The 20557-nt window shown below is 39.8% G+C and overlaps 1 protein-coding gene across 1 annotated transcript in view; it reads left to right on the top strand.

Moving 5' to 3' along the window:
• Positions 1-20557, top strand: part of LOC119726439 (selenocysteine-specific elongation factor-like) — a 60035-nt gene that overhangs the window by 19009 nt on the left and 20469 nt on the right. The window contains exons 6-9 of the mRNA XM_038198091.1: positions 3198-3329; positions 12860-13000; positions 14304-14481; positions 15197-15265. Coding sequence (XP_038054019.1) covers positions 3198-3329; positions 12860-13000; positions 14304-14481; positions 15197-15265 — 520 coding nt within the window. The remainder of the gene's footprint in view (positions 1-3197; positions 3330-12859; positions 13001-14303; positions 14482-15196; positions 15266-20557) is intronic.

A 20557-nucleotide genomic window follows, 5' to 3' on the forward strand; every position in this document is an offset into this window, starting at 1 on the left:
TCCCCACAAGTTCCCACAAGTCCCCACAAGTCCCCACAAGTCCTCACAAGTCCTCACAAGTCCTCACAAGTCCTCACAAGTCCTCACAAGTATTAAGTTGAATCACAAACTTTTCACAGAAAATGTTGCAAAGGCAGGTGTTACTTCTGACTGGACTTGTGAGTTGATTTGTGGCTTACTTGCGACCGGATATGTCATGGACATTTGATTGAGTTGAATATAGGATGGCATGCACGCAGTCAGGCATGCACAGATGAATAAAATCACTGCCCATGCTGTTACAGTTCTAGATGATTCTTTCTGAAAAGAAAACGCAAGTTAATGGCACTCCTGGCAGGAAATTTCATCAAAGATGATGTCATTAGAGTATCCTCAAGGATTTGAGATATGTAGACCAGAACCGATTGCTCAGTCAGTAACCTGGCTATTACTCACAACGGGATCGTTGTTGAACTTGTTTTTATTTGAAGGCACGGTGCTTCCAGTCCATTTAACAAATTTGCATCACAAATGACAATGCTTTGGGGCTTCAGGCTTTTCTGACGAAAAAAAAATGCAGTTATTCATCACGAAGGCATTGCTGAGTTGAAATGAGTTCAAATGTTCAATATAAAGAAGCGACATAGGGTACATGTTTGTAGTTTATTAAATGTAAATCTAGACCACAGTTGGTTCTTGTGTTTCCCATTGGGTTTTTTTTCTGTGACATCCCTAACATTCCTTAAGGGTAGATCATGGGTGGCTAGTGCATAAAGCGCTCGCCTCTCACAGATGTGGCCCTGGTTTGATTCCCGGCTACGGAACATATGTAAGTGGAGTTGTGCGTTGGTCCTCTTCTGTGCCATGAGGGGTTTTCTCCGGGACTTCCGATGTTCCTTGTTCTGGAAAAAAAAAAAACACTTTCGATCTCAGGCTGTGCTCCGTTGTCATATATAGGTCCATGTGGCTGGCTGCCTAAGGCGCCTCTAGAGTCCTGCGGTTCGACCACACAATGCGGCTTCTCAGCTGTGAGCAAGGATGATTTAAGTCTCCCAAATTATTATTATTATTTGCTTTTTGTCCTTTTTTTTTTGGTTTTGTTTGAAGCAACAAAGTTGTTCAAAATCTTAAGTAGGGTGCATGACATAAACCTGTTTAAGTTTCAGCTCGTCAGTATAATTTCACGGGGTAATTTATATCAGTCCTATTGTTCTCTTCACTTTGAGCAAAACATCTGTTATTTAATAAGTTATTTACCAGCTAATTGCAGATAATCCTTTGTGGCTCCATGGGCGTCTCCAAGACTTTTTTCTAGAGGTTTGCAAAACACATTATTTCCCAAAATCCTTGTTTATGTACTTTCTCCAGCATATTCTCAATTTATCATTTTTGTAAGGGTGGGTAGGGGGACATTTGCCCATCCCACCCCCTGCCGACACCCCTGCGGACGCCCATGTCGTTAAATGTGCATGAAATTAACAGCAATATGACTCTGCACCTTTTACAACTGTTAATATGATGGTAGTAACCAACGGATAGTGTACCACCAACCGATAATGTATCACTGACCGATGTTGTAAATGCAATGTACCAATTTTGTTGTACAATATACCACACTATCAGTCAATTTTTGTTACATTATTGGTTAGTGATACAGCTTTGGTCAATTGTTGAATTATATTATCAGTGTGATGATATGTTATCCGTTGTTCATAAATACCTCAGACAGTTTAGCTAATCCTATTGGTCGAAAGCCCGTCACGTGGCCGGTCTTATACGGATGATAAAGACATGGCTAGCTGGTCTTAAACACTTTTCCAGTGTCACAATAAAATGTGGACTCCTAAATATCCAGTGCCTCTTACCGTTTCATTGGTTGAACGTTCACAATCCTCACGTAGGCATGCGCAACACTACAAGCGAGTCAGAATTTTATAGTTCTAAATTCAAAACGCAACGCCCCAGGTGCGTTCTGCGTGACATCGCGCAGAACATGTTACGCGCGCGTCAATCTCCATAAAAGGGTTGTTTACATCTTACTCGCCAGCTGAACACTCCATTATTTTGCTAGAGGGATGTTTCAAAAAGCATGAAGTGAACTTGTTGAACAAAATCGGGATTTTTTGAATGAATTATTTGATATTTTTTTACTGATAAGGTATTTATGAATGGGAATAAATATGTGCTCGGTCGGTATTTATCACTCTGTTTAATACCGCTTAGAGTCCGGGTGCTGATAATTACCCTCGCCTCCGGCTCGGGTAATTATCAGCACCCAGACTCTAAGCGGTATTAAACGAGTGATAAAAACCTTCGGAGCACACATTTATTCCCTTAGTAATTGGGTCATTCCACCGGGTTAGGAAGCAGTGCATGTTACATCCATATATTTGGTTATATTATTAAAAGTATCAATGTATTCTAAACAATTGCTCAACATAATATTTGTCTTAGGGTGTTTCAATACTTCAGAAAGTTTGAAATCATTTGAAAGTACTTCGACAAAAATATGAGCAAAAATGTATTAATTCGGACGTAACATTTACACCGTGTCAATGTTACATCCTTTTTTGCCATATTTTACACGTATTTAAAATATTTCCCAAACTGACATTGCATATTTACAACTGGACACCTAAGCACCAAGAAAAGCTTTTGTTTTGGTATAGTCAGGGTTCAAATATAGCAGAAACAATACCTCAAGTGTGGATGTAACGGTGTAAAAATCACTCAATGGAAGTGTGACATTTGGGTTTTACACCGTGTAAATGTTACGTCCACACAACCAAGCTATCATTTCAGCTCCATTTGATACCTAACTACCGTAACAAAAGCTTTTCTTATTGTGTTGCACCTATAGTAAGAAGTACGCAAAGTGAATTTGGTAATGTTTCGCAGAAATTGTAAAAAAAATGTACAAATGTTATATTTGGATGTAACACTGAGATGGTGTCAATGTTACATCCAAAATGATATTTTTTGCTCATATTTTAGGCAAAATCCATTAAAATGATTTCAAACTTTCTGCAGTAGTGAAACACCCAACAACAAATATTATGTAGAGCAACTGCTAGCAAGGCATTCATGCTTTCTTAATATGATCATATGTCACACATTGTTCCCCAACCCGGTAGAATGACCCACATATATATGAAACCCACACCTCAAACCATTTAATATTTAATAAACTCTGTCTGTCATTGCTATTTGGCATCCAGATGACCAAGAAGATGCTGAAGACGTTGGAGAACACCAAATTTGCCAACTGTCCCGTGGTTCCGGTAGCAGCCAAGCCAGGCGGGCCAGACAGCCCTGATACAGAGGCACACGGCGTGGATGCATTGATTGAAGTAAGTGTATGATTATTTTCTGATCATTCCCGTAGACCACTTGCTCAGGTTTCATCATTCAATGTTGTTAGTTCCCCGTGCTTTTTAAGTTCATCGCAAAAAATAGATTCCTTTTTTAAATTGCTATTTTTCTAGCACTACAAAAGTTATTCACTTTTCAATGAGACATCGACCGAAAAAATCGCCCATGTTTAGTTCTTGAATTTCAAATTATTGGCTGCCAGACAATGATTCTATTCCCGTTGGGTAGACTGGTTCCCGCCCCCACAATCAGTATCAATAATGTACGGACCGAGAGCCAGTCTGCTCACATCGCGGATCTGTTTGTGTTAAAAAAAAAACCACACTTTTTTTCAGAGGTTTGCAAATGCCCCCAAGAAATGAAAAACGGAGGTTTTCGGTTGGAATAAATTGAAACTCTATTAATAGCAAAAAAAATTGAATTTGCCAAAGAGCACAGGGAACGCAGCTTCAAATTCATTGACAATAAAAGTACAAAGTGTATACTCATGCGTATCACAGGAACAAAAGCCTGTCCTCAGATTTGACGTCAGACGCAAGGCTGGGGCAGATCTAGCTTTCAGGAAAATGGGGGAGGGGGATTTTTGAGTCTCAGGTGAGCCAAAGGCACGCCCTGCTAGGGAGTCCGGGGCATGCCCCCTAGAAATTTTGAACTCTACGAAGCTACAAAATTGTGAATATGGGCAATTCCACGTTACATTTTCGTAACGTGAGTAACCGATTTTGTGCATCTTGTTTATCTTACATAACACATTTTTCTTGATGTCATCTTTGGTGCTTAGGTAGGTCTAGGTCTACTCTATCTACCATGGGCATAACAGTTATTAAACCTTTTCAGTAAGGTAATTACAGCCCAAGGAAACTCAAAAGTACATCAAAAATGTAATGTGAGTAACCGTGGAATTGCCCATATATTTAGGAACTTTAACATGCCATTAATTATTTTTAGCCCCACTTCACTAGTAATACCATCAGCCATTTTACTAGTATCATAAGATTAGTCAGCGACTGAACATGCTGAATGGGGAATCCTAGATCTGCTACTGCAAGGGGTACATTATTGGTAATGGCATTACAAAAGTTTACGGTAACTTACAATGTATTGCCTGCATTGATTGGCAAACAAATAGGGGTGTGCATTAACGGGTGGTACAGGAACTGGGTACTCTGTTGAAAAAAAACACGTTAAAGAAACCAACGCCAAAAATGCGAACATTCAAATCTCGGAAGTTGCTGTTGAGACAGTTTACAAAGGCCTGCATGATTATACTACTGCGCTGGCGCATCAATACAGCAAGATACAAGTACAGTGAGCTTTATAGCTTAACCCTTACTCTCTGAGGGTAGTTTACTGCATGTCAGTTGGTTATGCCAATGCCCTCCAGCTGCAGTTATTTGGCAGATAACAAGTCTTAACAGTGAAGGCTCCAATTGGCAGGAGTTGGAGGCCCTGGAGGGTGCCTGATACTGACCAGCTGGGGGCACTCACTTTGTTATCAGAGGACTCTCATTGTTCTCTGTGGCATGTATTGGAGTGCCTGTCCAGTTACCCTTGAAATGACATGGCAGATATTGGAGGGCCATGCAAAAAACATAGGAGATTTTCTTGAGGCACAATTGGCATGCATTGGAGGGTCAAGTAGGGTAAGGGTTAACGGTGTAAACTGCAGCTAGTGGCCTGCATGGTTTTCAGTTTGAAAATTCCCCACAAATGACTTCAAAACCTTTTTTTTTCATTGTCTGAGAAGTAACTAAGTACATTGTGTAATTTGTAAAGATGGTTATGGGTACTCGATCCCATAATCTAGAACCGGTTCCTGACATTAACGGTCGGGTTCTCTGTTACTCGGTTCCAATGCCCAGCCCTACAAACAAATTATTCCAACAACTGAAGTTTCCATCTTACGGTATCTCTCTTCACACGCCCCCTCATAGTTTCTCTCTCACACATAATGTACATGTAATGACCTTTACTTTCAGACACATTGACTTTTCACCGGCTAGCACCTTTTAGCTACTGTGCGCCTTTCAAATTGCTTTGTTGTATTATTAACTGATCGTTCTCGCACCTCTTCACAACACTGGTCTTAACATTATCTGCACCAAGTACGAGTACATCTGTCTTGTTGTGTATCGCACTTCCTTTGTGGAAGTTTGGTGTGTGGAACTTTGCACAGACTGATATTTGATTAATTATCAAACCGGAAACATCAATTCATCGCTCAATCGATGAAGCAATGAAATGAATAATGATTGCAGGCCTAGGACCAAGGGATAGGGAGAGGTGTGAAAAACTAGCATGATGGTGAGAGAAACGCAGTGCGATATTGTGAATAATACAGTCGTGTTGTGGGCACGTGTGGTCTGGCGGTAGAGCATAGGATTCATGATCGTGAGATTGTGGGTTCTAGCCCCGCCGTGGCCATGCGTGTTGTGTCCTTGAGTAAGGCGCTTTACCTCAATTACTCCTCTCAACCCAGGTGTTAAATGGGTACCGGCATAAATTCAATGCTGGGAAGGTAACAGACTCGCTGTGGAGGAGGTGTGGCGATCCCCCTACAGCAGCATATGAGTCTGGCCCAATCGCTAAAGAAAGAGAGATAGGCACTCCGCTCCTGTAAACACAGGTTCCTCCCCTTTACTTTTACCTTTACTTGTGTGGTTAGGTTTAAAGGTACCGGTAGAGTGGACCATTGCAGCTATCCAAATTATTGTTAAAAAGCTTACTTGGTTCATTTTGAAGCAAACAATCAACGAAGGTCATCTCCAAAGATGTGTCACGTGACACAGTTTTGGAAATTTCCCTTTGTAGATGGTTTGTAATCGGGCGAATCTGTGAATTTGTGTAAGCAGCTGCTTTTATTCGTCGGTTCAGTGTGTGACTTCATGTACACAAATGTAGCTACAATCAGCTGAATGAGAATCTTGTCCCGAATGCTGATTTTGGGATTGTGTTACCACAAGAGGGCGCAATTCAAACCATGACATGGCAACTTTTTAACTGTAATATACGGATCCAGAATATTTTGTTTTCCCAAAACATACAGTATTCACAGAGCTCAATCTTCATCAGGTTAGTTCTTAAGCATCCGTCTTTAGAATTTGAGCACTTTTGTCATGTTTGTTGCTTGTTGCTTCAAACGAAAAATGAAATGCATAAATGACAAATGGTCCATTAGGGTAAACTGGGGTAAAAACGCCCGATTTTTCAGTTTTTGTTAAATATCTCAGTACTACTTGGAGACACCAGGAAATAAATGTGTGGTTTTATGCAATACATGTCTCCTCTATCAGGTGCAAATATAAAATCATGGTCATTATATTGATAAGGGGAAATTTTCCCCCCTTTTCGGGAGGAAGTTTGGCGGGCGTTTTTACCCGGGCCTCGGGGTAAAAACGCCCGCCCACATTTATAAAAAAAAAAATGGCTATACCACAGGCTTCCCTGTAGTATAGTCATATTTTTGTAATTAATTTAATATTGAGGGATACTCCATCAAATACAAATAACTTTTCAAACACATCTGGTTAATTATATCTACAAACTTGATCATTTGAAACAGGTATTTTTATGTGGAAGGAAGCGGAACATTAGCGTACATGTACATAATTCGCCCATAACAAACTTGTATTGAAAATCTATTTCAATCTTGTTTAGCCAAATCATAGTTCCATGTTATTAGGCATGTATGTATGTTTCTAGCCTTCTGCTGATAACCTAAGGCTTTATCAAAGGAGAACTACAGTACTAAGATATGCACATTTCTGTAACAACGAGACAGAGTTCTTAGAGAAAAGAAATGTGTTCGTAGACATGATGGAGAAACTTCTACTCTGTAACCACAAGAAAGAGGAAATTGCCAACTGGCCATAAAAGACGTACAATTTGAAATCTGTGAGCAATACATCATGAATGAAACACGACCAAAAGAACCACCTCTAGTCTTCAAGATCACCTACACACCACTCATCAAAACCCAGCGGCTAACAAAAGTATTGCTGAAAGACTGGCATTTAATTCCAGAACACCTGAAATTATGCAATCCGTTTCCCAGAGACAGAGTTCTTAGAGAAAAGAAATGTGTTCGTAGACATGATGGAGAAACTTCTACTCTGTAACCACAAGAAAGAGGAAATTGCCAACTGGCCATAAAAGACGTACAATTTGAAATCTGTGAGCAATACATCATGAATGAAACACGACCAAAAGAACCACCTCTAGTCTTCAAGATCACCTACACACCACTCATCAAAACCCAGCGGCTAACAAAAGTATTGCTGAAAGACTGGCATTTAATTCCAGAACACCTGAAATTATGCAATCCGTTTCCCAGCGAACCAATTACTGCCTATATAAGGCCAAAAATCTTGAAGGTGTACTTGTCAAATCAAGATTTATCAATAACCAGGAATTGGACTCATTACAGGGTTCACAAAAATGCAATTAGATGCACTTATGTGTATCTACATGTATGTACTCTAACATTTGACACGACTAATTTAGCCGAATATAAAATACTGGTTTTGGCGTACTACTGATGAAGCTCTGCACTATTAGAGCATGAGAGCAGAAACCAGTCTAGTTGGGTCTTAGAACCATTTCTAGTCATTTTTACTTATTAAAAGTACACTGAAATCACCATAGATGTGTTATTTTTTTTTCTTGAGAAAATGCCATGAGCTCATGATTTCTCGGGCATTCCCTAACAAATGCTAGTCTGAGTATCACCCGTTATCCACGGAGCCCAGACTCCTGTCTAACGTCTGATATATCAAAGCATGCAAATTTATGCGATCTCACGCCTCAGCCAATTGGAGTCGACTTTACTAAACGTCCTTGCATTCCCAAATCAGGACTACCGGTAAAAGTTTGATTGGTCAATTCGAATGCAGTGTTTTGTAATGCAACAACTGCCGGGCGCGTTATCGAGTAGGATGATAACAGAGTGCGTGACACAGGGCTTTTTAATCCATTGTCTATGACGCGCAACGGGTGAATGAAGGAAAACCCGATATAGAAAGTGCCCGCTGATTGGTCAAAATCTAGGAGGTCAAGAGGCAGGGTCTTGCCTAATTAATCAGCGAATCTGCTCACATATCATAGACCCATGGCATTCTCTATTACATACATGTAGACTAAACAAATGCCAGATTCATTGCCACTATGTAACGTCAGTTAGTAATACGGCCTACATGTACCTCCCCACTTCACACAATACACTGTTTAATATTTATGTGGTAGGACTGTAATAGCTAATACTTACTCATACAACAAACATAATGCTGTATAAAGTTCTAACAGTGAGGTTTTTGAAGATAAATGAGGCTTCATTAAAGTTTGATGTCAAGGAAAGTACTGGGCGTTTTTACCCCGAGACCCCTGATTTGCCCGGGGTAAAAACGCCCACTCAAATAAACATTATTAAGCACATATTAAAATAGATTTTAATATTTTAATCATTTATAATTATGTAATTAACCCTTCTTAATATATATCAACTAAAGAATAATAAAAATATAAAACACTTTTTTATATAAAATAATTTTAAGCGATATAGGCTAAACCTTCGACGGCCAGTTTTTCAAACTTTCTTTTAAATATTTTTTTCAACAGCACCTATGTACCCTTCAAATATGTTAATGAATTTAATTCTTGTTATTATTAGTTTTTATCTACAGTGTACTTATTAAAAATATATTCCATTGAATAATTCATCTTGTCATTTTTTACTAGCAGTGGAAACAAGTCAAGTGGGCGTTATTACCCCATGGGCGTTTTTACCCCAGTATACCCTATACAATTGTTGCCTGTTGTGATGGGGTCCATGGGGTGTTTTGTACACCCGAGGGTGTTCAAAACCCATGAGCTCCAATCACGGCAGGAAACAATTGTTTTGTTATACCGTGTAGTATTTAGCGGAACTACTATTTTGAAAAGATCCGTGATTACTGCACAGAGAATGTTCGCACTTTTTTTTTTTCACTGCACAGAAACACAATTTAATTTACCTTTGTACTGAATAGGAATCCATTACTCCCTGCCATGTTACGAGCCAATCACAGCTGCGACCATGTTCTATGCGCGCCTCCATCCGACATGTGCACGCACGTGTGCGCGATGTCTGAAGCCTCTTACCCGGGCTATTTCTATTATACAAGGCGATAGAAACAACACGTTCAACAGTGGGGATGATCAAGGTAATGTACCCAGTGGGGTACATCACTCATGTACCACGGGGTGTACCCTGACATGATACATTCGTGTTTGTGGCACATCACGTGCTCGATTCTGGACCAATAAAACATCACGATCTATTACCAAGGTATAACAATCTACATTGTTGTACCTTTAAGTCTTGTCAAGGACTCAATTTGAATTTTATTCACTTACATAGTACCGGTACATACATGATGTCCCAGTCTATGGCAAGAGCAATCAAGCTGCTGCAATGGTAGATCATGATCCTACATGTAAATCTTTGACAAAAAAAACCACCAAACTCTGACAGTCTTCGAGACAGGAAAAAATTGGGTCGGGATGGATGCAGCTACTCTTAGTTTTTGTGTGTGTGTGTTTGTACTTTTTTATGCAGTGCTAAAAATATGAATTGTTTTGACAAGATTTACTATATTTGCTGCAAGGCGACGTAAATGCAAACACTGACGTCTGTATGATAGACCGGAATCTGTTTGTGTTCATCGGTTCTGTACAAAGAATTATTTTGAGATGTATTCGCGTTTCGTCTCTGTAACATTTATCAAATTCCACGTTGGGATATTAATCACGGCGATTGTTGTTCCCGTGTCCGTATTTTGTCCCGTATTTGTGTGCGGATGCATAACTTCTTGTTTTGCATGCCTTGCTTTTGTGTTTGTACTTTTCAAAAAGTCTGAAACGGAGCGTAAATAGACCGTGAATGCCTCCCAGACATATTCCACATGTTCCCCAATTTAGCCTCTCTTGTTAGTTTTTTTCCAGCGTCCTTTTATCCTGACGATCTGTGTGCGTCAGATCTTTACAGAGGGAGTTGGCTGAATAGGGAGGGAGGTTGCGTGAACTTGTTGCATTGTTGCGGTCGAAATAGTCCGGTGCCGTCGACAGGTGCAGCATGTAATGCAATACAGAGGGCACTTTCAGTGTGTTCTGTATGTGTACACTATGTCACGCACGTCATCATAGATGAACCAGTGGCCTCGGGGCAGGCATATTAGACAGTGTCTTTGTCACATATTGGGACAACTGATCCGTGGGTCTCTAGGGAGCAAGATTTCAGAAGTGGTTATTGTCAGTCACGTCAGGGAGATGATCAAGGGAAATGTGTACAATCTCAGGAGAGTTGCACACTTGCGTTAATCTTGGCTATTTCTGTAGTCTGCTCGTAGTGATTGTTTAATTTGTTCAATGCAGAAGGATCTCAATGGTGCTGTTTCCCCAACCTTAATTACATTTTATAAAATGCTGCGGTGATGTTTAAAGGTTAAGTTCCAATTTAATTATTAAGTACATGCCTGCCAACCGTCCTATTTAGGGCCATTCTTTGGCCCGTATGTGACATAAAATTGGGCTCGTCTGATTTTTTAAAGCTTTACCCCTTGTTAACTTCATTTGACATATTTCTGTCTCTGATTCGTCATGTTAGAACTTATTACTCCCTCAATCAATCAATCAATCAAGCCGAGGCCCTTTGGCAGCTCGAGCCCGCCCAATGATCTCGGTCCAGATGTCCCGGTCCAGCATGCAGGAGCGCACCTCCTCAGCGGTGGTCAAGCCGGTGTCCCGTTTCAGCATGTCCACGAAGGAGAGATTTCTTCTCAAACGTGAGGCAGTGCCCCATGTGGGCTCCCAGAGAATGATCGGGCTAGCGGCTATATTACTCCCTACTTCAGGGTATAGTTTCTACTTTCACAAATTGTGTCAAAGTATTAGGGATTGCTAAATCAAAGTTTGGTAATGTGTATCACAACACACGTAAAAATGTTTATCGGGCCCATACCGGAAATTCACGCTTTACTTCAAAGTTCTAAGGACACACACCCACACTTATTTTGGAGTAAAGATTAGTCTTTGGGATTTACAGCATGCATCTAACAATGTTCACCCTCTGCTTTAGTTTTACTAAATGGCATTTTGATAGGTCAAGTGTGTGACATTTTGTAATTATGCTAATTTATGCACGGAAAAATTAACTTAATAATAATAATAATAATAGTAATAATGGCATCTTGTATAGCGCTCATGTCCATCACAAAGTGACACTCGTGGCGCTCTTATTATTACCCTGGCTTTAGCACGGCTGCCATTACTTCCTACCAGGTACCCATTTACTACACCTGGGTGGAGAGAGGCAATCGTAGTAAAGTGCCTTGCCCAAGCGCACAAGCACCATGTTCCCCGTCAGGATTCAAACCCACGTACCACGGCACATGAGTCGAACACTGTAACCACTGGACCACAGCACCCCACTTGTCAAACATCTTAAGAAAATTGCATCTTTACTTGCTACCGGTAGCAACACTTTAGTGAACATAAATCATATTTGAGTCCCTATTGCATCACATAAAAAACTTTTTTTCAATCATCTTTGCTATTAGGCACTACAGCATCCACTAGGAATTGTTCGTATGTCAGTGGAGGTTTTTTTAAATTGGGTACTTTATTTCAAATAAATTTCTAGTTTCATCTCAAAACACAGAGGTTTTTTTTTCAATTGCTGTTTTCATATAGCAAAGTAAAAATTTAAATGAGAGATCAAACACAAAAATCCACCAACAGTTACCGGTAGTTAGTTTGAATTATTGGCTACCAGACAATTTTTGGGCTCTCTTTTGTGCGCTAATGAATAGAAAGCCATTTTTATAGAGGGTTACAGATGCCAATATTCGGCATAAAATAGTTTTTTTTTTAGTTAAACAAAATATTTTTAAAAAGTATGTTGCGAGAAAAAAAATTATCTTTTTTGAAGACTGCATTCAAAGAAATGTAAGTCAAAATCCCACACCTTATATTTTTTATACATGTAATGAATTGGAATTTATGAATATATTGACAAGACATCATTTTTCGTCTTTCAGCGTTAAGTGCGTTATTTTGGTCCTTTTTGCTGAACCTCACATGAGCCTTGCATCAATGACAGGGTTGTGTAGTCATCCCTGAGGGAAGCATCCATTATTAACCCCCGGTTGAGGGATTGTATTTTCAGGTAATAAATTATAAGCCCATTCAGACGCCAGTACGTAGGAAGACCAAAATCATGATCCTATCCAGGGGTTCCCGTTATGCACCTGCTGTATTCATAATTGATTGGACGGGAGAAAAACCTCTCACACCTTAGGCACAGTCAGATAAAAAACTATGAAATATTTACCTGTGTTCCGCCTACAGAGTCCAGGCAGCCAAAAGACTGTTCACCTGCAGGTCTTTGAATAGGTATAGCCCCCCCCCCCCCCCGAAGACCCTGAATATTTGATTTTTATTGAATAATGCGCCGATCTTAACTTTATCCCGGTAGGAGTTGAAGCGACAGGCGTATCTACCGCAGCGCGACGCTAGTGGTCCGATGCTGTACGCCGTGGATCACTGCTTCTCAATACGGGGTCAGGGAACTGTCATGACCGGTACCATGCTAAGCGGCAAAGTCGTCGTCAATGACGTAAGTGTGTCAGCGCGAGCTGACCAATTGAAGTTGAGTGATTTGTAGGGCTTTGGGGATCATGGGGGGAAAGAAAGAGAGGAATGACATGAATGACTTGCGGTAATTGGCATGAAACATTTATTTCATGATTGCCGAGTCAGTGACGTCAATTAAAACATCTGGAACGTGATTTTTTACAAAGATAATATGAGAGTTACATAAAACTGAAGTTGAAATGCTTCTGATCAAAGTATTATTATGAATTATCACTATTTCGGGTAATGAAGCCAAGGATTCCTCCAAAGTGCCCTAGGCCCTGTAGCTCGCAAGCCTGAAGAAACCTGTAGAGAGAAGACAATGAGAAGAAGTTACAGTTTTAGAGGTGGGAGGAAAAGCCCAGAAGAATATTCTGGAGAAAACTGTGCACATAATTGGACAGGGACTGAAAACCCAATCCACATATTGGCCCAGGCAGGAATCGAACCCGGGTCACAGTGGTGGAAGGCGAGAAAAGAACCGCTATGCCAACTTGACTTATGAGTCAAGCATCACAATGTTATACCCCAATCATTGAGGGATTTTATCTATTAGAGGCATTGGATTCTTCAGAAAGATGAGTACTGTTCAGTGGACGACATCTGACACTTTAGGTGGGCGCGGACATCAAGGATTTTTTTTAATTGGCTTATCTAGCTCCCAGACCTATGTTCTTGAAAATCATTGGTTCTTGAGTCTGGAGTGCTGAATGATAACACATAGCAACTGATGAAAACGTTATGTGTAAATGAATAGATGTTTTCATCAGATGACATCAGCCTGACCCCATCTTTTGGAAACAAGGTTATGCAATTCTTGCAGTATATTTGCATGTGGATGGTCAAAATGAGAATTATATAGTCTTGGTCCCGGACTGGATTTAGATTTTGTTCCCCTTTTGCAGCTGCTGCCAATTCATTATTAAAGATGAATTGGATCCAATCTTTGGAACCTGGAATTCAGAAATTCTGAGCAAAGTTCACGCATTAAACAAATGTTATAGCTTATACGGCTGCCTACCACTTTTAGTGCATTATAGCTTGAGTGAGTACACATTATAGCTTTAGTACAGCGCACTTTAGGTATGCTCAGAAATGCTGGGGTCAAGTGCCAAAGTTCCTAAAGCTCGATTTGGTTTAATCTTGATTTGGTTTAAGAGGCTTGTGGTGGCTTTGGGGGAACAAAGCCTTGGACCAAGTCTAGACTTTATGGATCTCACTGAAGCAAAAGTTCCGTCAGAAACAATTTTTCTTTCATACCCATACATATATTGATCCCATCGCAGACTGTTGAGATCCCTGCTCTCAAGATCACACGCAAAGTGAAATCAATGCAGATGTTCAGACAACCCGTCCAGTCAGCTAGCCAGGGGGATCGCGTCGGGGTGTGTGTCACCCAGTTTGACCCCAAGCAGCTGGAGAGGGGATTGGTGTGCACACCCTCAACTCTGCCGACAGTTTGTGGTGAGGAAATGAACACCGTAATTGATCACAAATAAAAAATTGTCCCGTGTTTTATTTGTGTTTATAGTAGACTTGATATATTGTAATGACATTTTGTGCATCATTTTGGAATCTAGGGGTAATGTTTTTTGTTTGTGGGGGTGCGGAGAGGGTTAGAGAATTTTAAGTAATCCCTTTAAAAGCAAAGCAAAACAATGGTACTTTGTAAATAAAGCAAGAACATAACAACAACAAAAAACAAAGAAAAAAACTTTCATAGACGTAGCTTTAAAAGGCAGTGGCAGATCCAGAGGGTGCGGAGGGGGCGCCCGTCCCCCTGGCAGTGACCAAAATGTTCTCAAAAATGGCCATTTTTCACTTGAGAGAGGAGCCCCCCCCTCCTGCAGTAAGCTCTCTGGACCCCCCCCCCCCCTTGTAAGGTCCCGCAAAATTTGCTTTTCTTTCAGTAAACAAAATTTCCTAAGAATTTAGGGAAAAATTCACCAAACTGTACAGAACAATGACCTTCAAAATATCCTTACTTTTTTTAAAAAACTTTCCAATCACTACTCCATGTTATTTAGCTACCCAAACTGTTTTGTCTAGAGCTGGCTCTGGAGAAGATTTTTCCTCAAAATCAGTTTTGTAACGGTCAGGAATATAAAGTAGATTTAGTTCATCCACTCATCCAATTTCATCTTGAAAATCCTACTTTTTTGGTTTCTTCTAATACTAGCTGGTATCATATCTGTGAAAAAGATTCCGTACTTCAAAGGAACGTGCTCTACAAAAGCTAAATTTCACGGTAAGATAAACAATACCAGAAAGTTATGTATTTTTGGGTTTTGATTTCTTTATATTGCAGATACTCATGAAATGTCTGCACATTGTTTTTTCTGTTTCTTTTGTATATTTAACTTTCTCTTAATTGTTTAAGATTAACAGGACCATTTTCTTTAACCCTAACGGCCCTGAATCCTTCAAACTCCTCTTTGCCAAAGTGGAGGAATTTGGAGGATTGAGGTTGCATGGCAAAAGCGCGTTACTGATTTTGTAGGATGCACTTTGTCAAGGTCTTGGGCCAGGCCTTGTTTTGTTTTTGCTCAGCCATGCATAAATATAGGCCTGCATGGATTATGCTTGAAATCCTCCAGTACTGCTCCAGGATGTCACTGGCCAAGCCTCAACATATTGACAGTCACTGCCGCAGAATTTTGCAGGATTCAGGCAGTGGTCACCCCTCCACAGACCTTATTCAAGAAATAATGGAGGAATTTGCAGGATTGAGGCTATATGAGGCCAATTGGAGGATTTTGCAGGATTGGGGCTACATCCTAGCAAAAAGGCCTAGGGAGTTAGGGTTAAAGTTGGTGTATGTAGCACCTTGAAAAACTAGTTTTTCAAATTGAATTAATAATTTTCTAGCTTTCCAATGAGACATCGCACGAAAAAATCCGCACATGACAAGTAAACAAATAGTCACTTTCAATTTTTGCATTATTGAGCGGGACGCTTCTAATTCGTTCTGAATGGTGTACGTAATTTCTGAACTGGAGTACACCATTTAAAATCATTTTTTAAAACTGTATAAAGGCCTGCAAAAATGAACAAACAAATTTATTTGTTTGAAAGACATTATTCCTATAAATTTCGTTCGGAAAAGAAAATCGAAATTTTGAAAACGCACATATACCAACTTCTCGTTTCCTGCCGACCCTATTTTGGGCTTCCGACCCCGCCCCCCCCCCCCCCCCCCCCCCCCCCCCCCCCTTTAAAAAAAACACCACTTTTTTTTTTATTACCGGCGACCCTGTGTGGACCCCCCAAAACTAATTATTAAAAAAATAAATAACATCAAATTATCAGGCTTTGTGTTATTTGAAAAGCTATGAAAAATAATATTTCATTTCACTTGATGCACGACATATATAGCAACCAATGTTATCCCAAAATATGGAAGGGTGTTGCCTCTCATCATATCAGGGGGTCTGTAGTTTACCTTTGCTGTTTATATGTCATGGCTGCTTCCACAGCCAAACCATTAGTGAGATGCGTTGTGCAGAGATAATGCACATGTAAGTCAACTACATCTTGCAAAGATTGTGTTCAGTGAATATCATTGCAGTAAACAAAACTACCAAGTTATTATGATATTCCTTACTTGAGTAAAGTGAATAATATAGTCTCAAGCATCCTGTGAAATAATGGCACCTGGTTTGCTGTTATTTTCAAGAAAAGTGTTATTTTGTATCAATTTCTAACAATGGTCAGCCTACCATCGTTGGAAACAAACTGACTTTTTTTTCAAATATTGTCTCCAGTTTATCCAATTAAGTCCATGTTTTGTTTGCAATCGGTTACGCATCTGTGAACGGGTGTAAGCCAGCTTGTCTGGTTCCCTGACCTGACAATTCCCTGATGTCTATAAATTGCTCTGTTTCGTCTGAATCAGGGTCAGGGAACCAGACTACAAGAACAGCATTTTTATTTTTGGTTTTGTAGCATCTATGAACACAATACATTAAACAGGTCAGTGTAACAATATTTGCTGTAAAATACTTTTTTTTCACAAATATAACATGGTTTTTTTTACAAATAAAACATCTGAGCTTCTTTTTCATCAAGAAATGAAATCACAATCAATTCTCATTTCTTTACCTACACATATTACTTCGTTTAAATATTTTAACGGACCGACTCTCCAAATTGATGTTGCAATTTAGGAAACGTTGCTTTCAGAAGCACGTACCCATTCCGTTGAACTTGTCCGATCGTTTATCATCCCTACCCCTTTTGCACCTGGTCCCCCTATCTTCAGACGCCGTTCCTTTCTAATTTTTTCTTGACGAATTACGAGTACATTGACTTCCTGTAAGTCTAGACTCGCTCGCAGGCAGGATTACAGAGAGAGCTGATTTTTATCTGTGGGAACGCGGCGACAAAAATATTGACATTGTATATCCTATCCTTAGGAGGAAAAGGATTGGTTAACGACGACAAGGTGTTTGTGTTGGGGTTCTTGTTTCTTAACAAGGTGAAAAAAAAATAAATGCTTGTAATCTTGTTAGCTGAGGGCCAGGACGTTGAAACTCTTTAAGGAACATTAAAAGAAACAAACAAGTGAAGTGATGATTCTCGTTTGCATGTGCACCATCATCAGGAGGAATGGAACTTGGCAAGTGGGCGATAGAAAAGTGAATGCGTGCATTAACAGATTAAAAAAAACAAATTTGGCTCTTATACCGGTAGTACTTTATAAAGAAAGTGCTTCAAGAAGTGCTTTCTTAATATAAGACTGAAATTGAGGATTTGAAATTGTGACCTGGGACAATGGCTTTTCTGTGAAAACAGTAACCCAGAGGACCTGAGCCAATTAAAGCCTCTGAGGTTTTTGTGAACAAACCTTTATTATGGGACATATTGAAAAATAGTTCAAAGTCCAAACAAAATGAGCAAAAAAAGGAACCAATAATAAGGGGTTCTCATATTAAATACATGTATACTGAAATTTGCATCCTTGTGGAGACATGTTCTCGTGTAGTAAAGTTTTCTAATTTGAAAGTGAAGTTTCAAAATGCTCTAATGTTAACCAGAATTAATTTCCTTGGCTGAAATTTGGACTTAATATCCCTTTTCTAAAACTCTACCATTTGCGACAGATCAACATACCTAGGAAATTCCTAGTTTTTGAGTAAAATCCATATCTATTCCGTGAAAACCTTGTTTATCTATAGAAATTGCCCTGTGGAGACGTATACAATCCCTATTGTGTGCATGTCTTCAGAGGGCACGGTGTATCAGATCATGTAAAACATGCGTGGGTGTGTGTGTGCTTGTACAATAGCGTTTGCTTATGGTGTCCGCACACATGAATCAAGGACAGGAGCCAATTCGAGGACAACCTCGATTAGAATATGTTTACAAAACCAATGAGAGCTGTTCCGAAAAAGTACAAAGTACAAAGGGAAGAGGAACAAAAGAAAATCCTCGATTTACACCAAAGACAAACGTCACTGTACATGTAGGTATAATTGAGGATGCTCATGAGAAATCCCATTGCCATGATGTCCTCAGTTGGAAAACGTGTATTATAAAGCCAATTGGAAATCAGGACCACTTGGTTTGATTGGTCAATTCGAATGCAGTGTTTTGTAATACAACAACAGCCGGGCGCATATCGCGTTACATGATACAGAGCGCGTGACACAGTTTTTTGTATCCATTGTCTGTGACACACAATGGGTGAAAGACCCGATATAGAAAGCGCGCCCGCTGATTGGTCAAAATCTAGGGGTCAAGAGGCGGTTGTCTTGCCTAATTAATTAGCCAATGTGCTCACATATCATAGACCACAGTGATTACATGTACATAGACTACTGCAGGGCCGGATCCAGGAATTTTCGCAGGGGGGTGGTCTTCATCAGCAAATAAAATGTGAAAATGTACACAGGTTTTTTTTCTACGGACACTTGGCCTCCGTAAAATCAAAAAAATGGGGGAGGGGGCCGCTGGTACCATATTTCAATAGGGGGCGCTGTTCAAATTCGACGATTATTAACACTAGATGACAGAATGGTGTACCGTATTTTGAACAGGCGGATATTATACCACTATAATTTTATTTTGGGTGTCACAGCAGGGGGGGGGGGGGTTCGCATTATTCTTTAGGAATTTATATGATCTTTTTTTGTTGTTGACAGAGCTGGGGGGGGGTTGACACCCCAAAACACCCCCCCCCCCTTGATCCGCGCCTGTACTGGGGGGTGTGGGTTTGTTGCCACAATTCTTGAAGTCCCTAAGCTTTTGCTTCTTACAGCACCCCCACTTACTAATAAAGAGGAACACCCAAGGCCAGTAATAAAATGAAGTTGTGTTACTGAGCCAGCAGGCTTTTTTTCCATTGATATACACATGTGCGTTCATGATACGTATATAATACAGCACTCATGTTAGCCATGTCTCCAGACTCTCAAATCAGGCATAATCAGCAAAGACATTCGGATTGCATGGTTGAAAGCAATTGTCATATTTGATGCCTTGTTTCTCCCCCTGATTTGAAGCTCTTACATTGCTAGACATAGCATACCTGTGGATGTACATGTTAGAGTTCAATTAGTAGGCCCACTCAAAACCGAGTATTATAGGCGACGTACATCGTCACCTCTCTCTAATACTGCAATGACAAAAAAAATAATTATGAAGATTGACATTGAGATTCACACTGATTCCTCTAGAGGGAATATACAGGGCGTCCTGAAAAAAATGGTGCAATTGTAAACCCCTCCATTTTTGCTTATTTACAACCAAAATTTTCTGCAGATGTTTACACCATCTTCGAGGTAATAGATTTAGCTTGAGAATACCGTTTATTTCATTGAGATTGCTGTTGTAAATCCAAAGATATGTTTGAATAACGGCAAAGCCAAGAAACCCATTTTGTGCCACTTTCCGTGAACAGTTAAAATCAGTACAGTCCTAGTCTAAAACCAAATCACTTTACTGTTAGTGATTTTAACATTTTTAAGCAGAGTGTGCAATATTTATTTATATTTAATTGAACTCTTTCATTGAAGTTTTAAAGAAGTGAGCCTGTCTGTACTATTAAAGGGGGGGGGGTGTTAAACATTTTATCGCAAATATTGTTAAACCTACTTGTTTGAAGTTGTGCGTTCGTAGATGCTGGGGAAAAAAACAAGAGAAACAATCATATTCCTGTAGTCTGGTTCCCTGACCCCACTTAAGATGAAACGGAGCAATTTTATAGATGTCTGGGAATTGTAAAGTCAGGGAACCAGTCTATCTGGCTTGTTCCCGTTCATAGGTGTGCAATCGATTGCAAACAAAACGCATTGTTGGAAAGGCCGCCTTTCATTGATTTCTTCAAAACGACACATCCCAGAAAGAATAACTTTACAAGGAGTTTAGTTCTCTTACTTTTTTCAACCAAGCATGTTTTTCAACAATAATTACATCAGTTACTTTTTGGATAGCTGCAAATGATGGACTGTAGCTTTAAGGAATGCTAAGTTGCTGCTTATTTGTCAACGGAATTCACAAGTCATATTATTCTTATCAGCATAACAAACGCCGTAATTGT

This window comes from Patiria miniata, unplaced genomic scaffold, assembly GCF_015706575.1.
Source record: "Patiria miniata isolate m_02_andy unplaced genomic scaffold, ASM1570657v1 HiC_scaffold_2, whole genome shotgun sequence".
Taxonomy (NCBI): Eukaryota; Metazoa; Echinodermata; class Asteroidea; order Valvatida; family Asterinidae; genus Patiria; species Patiria miniata.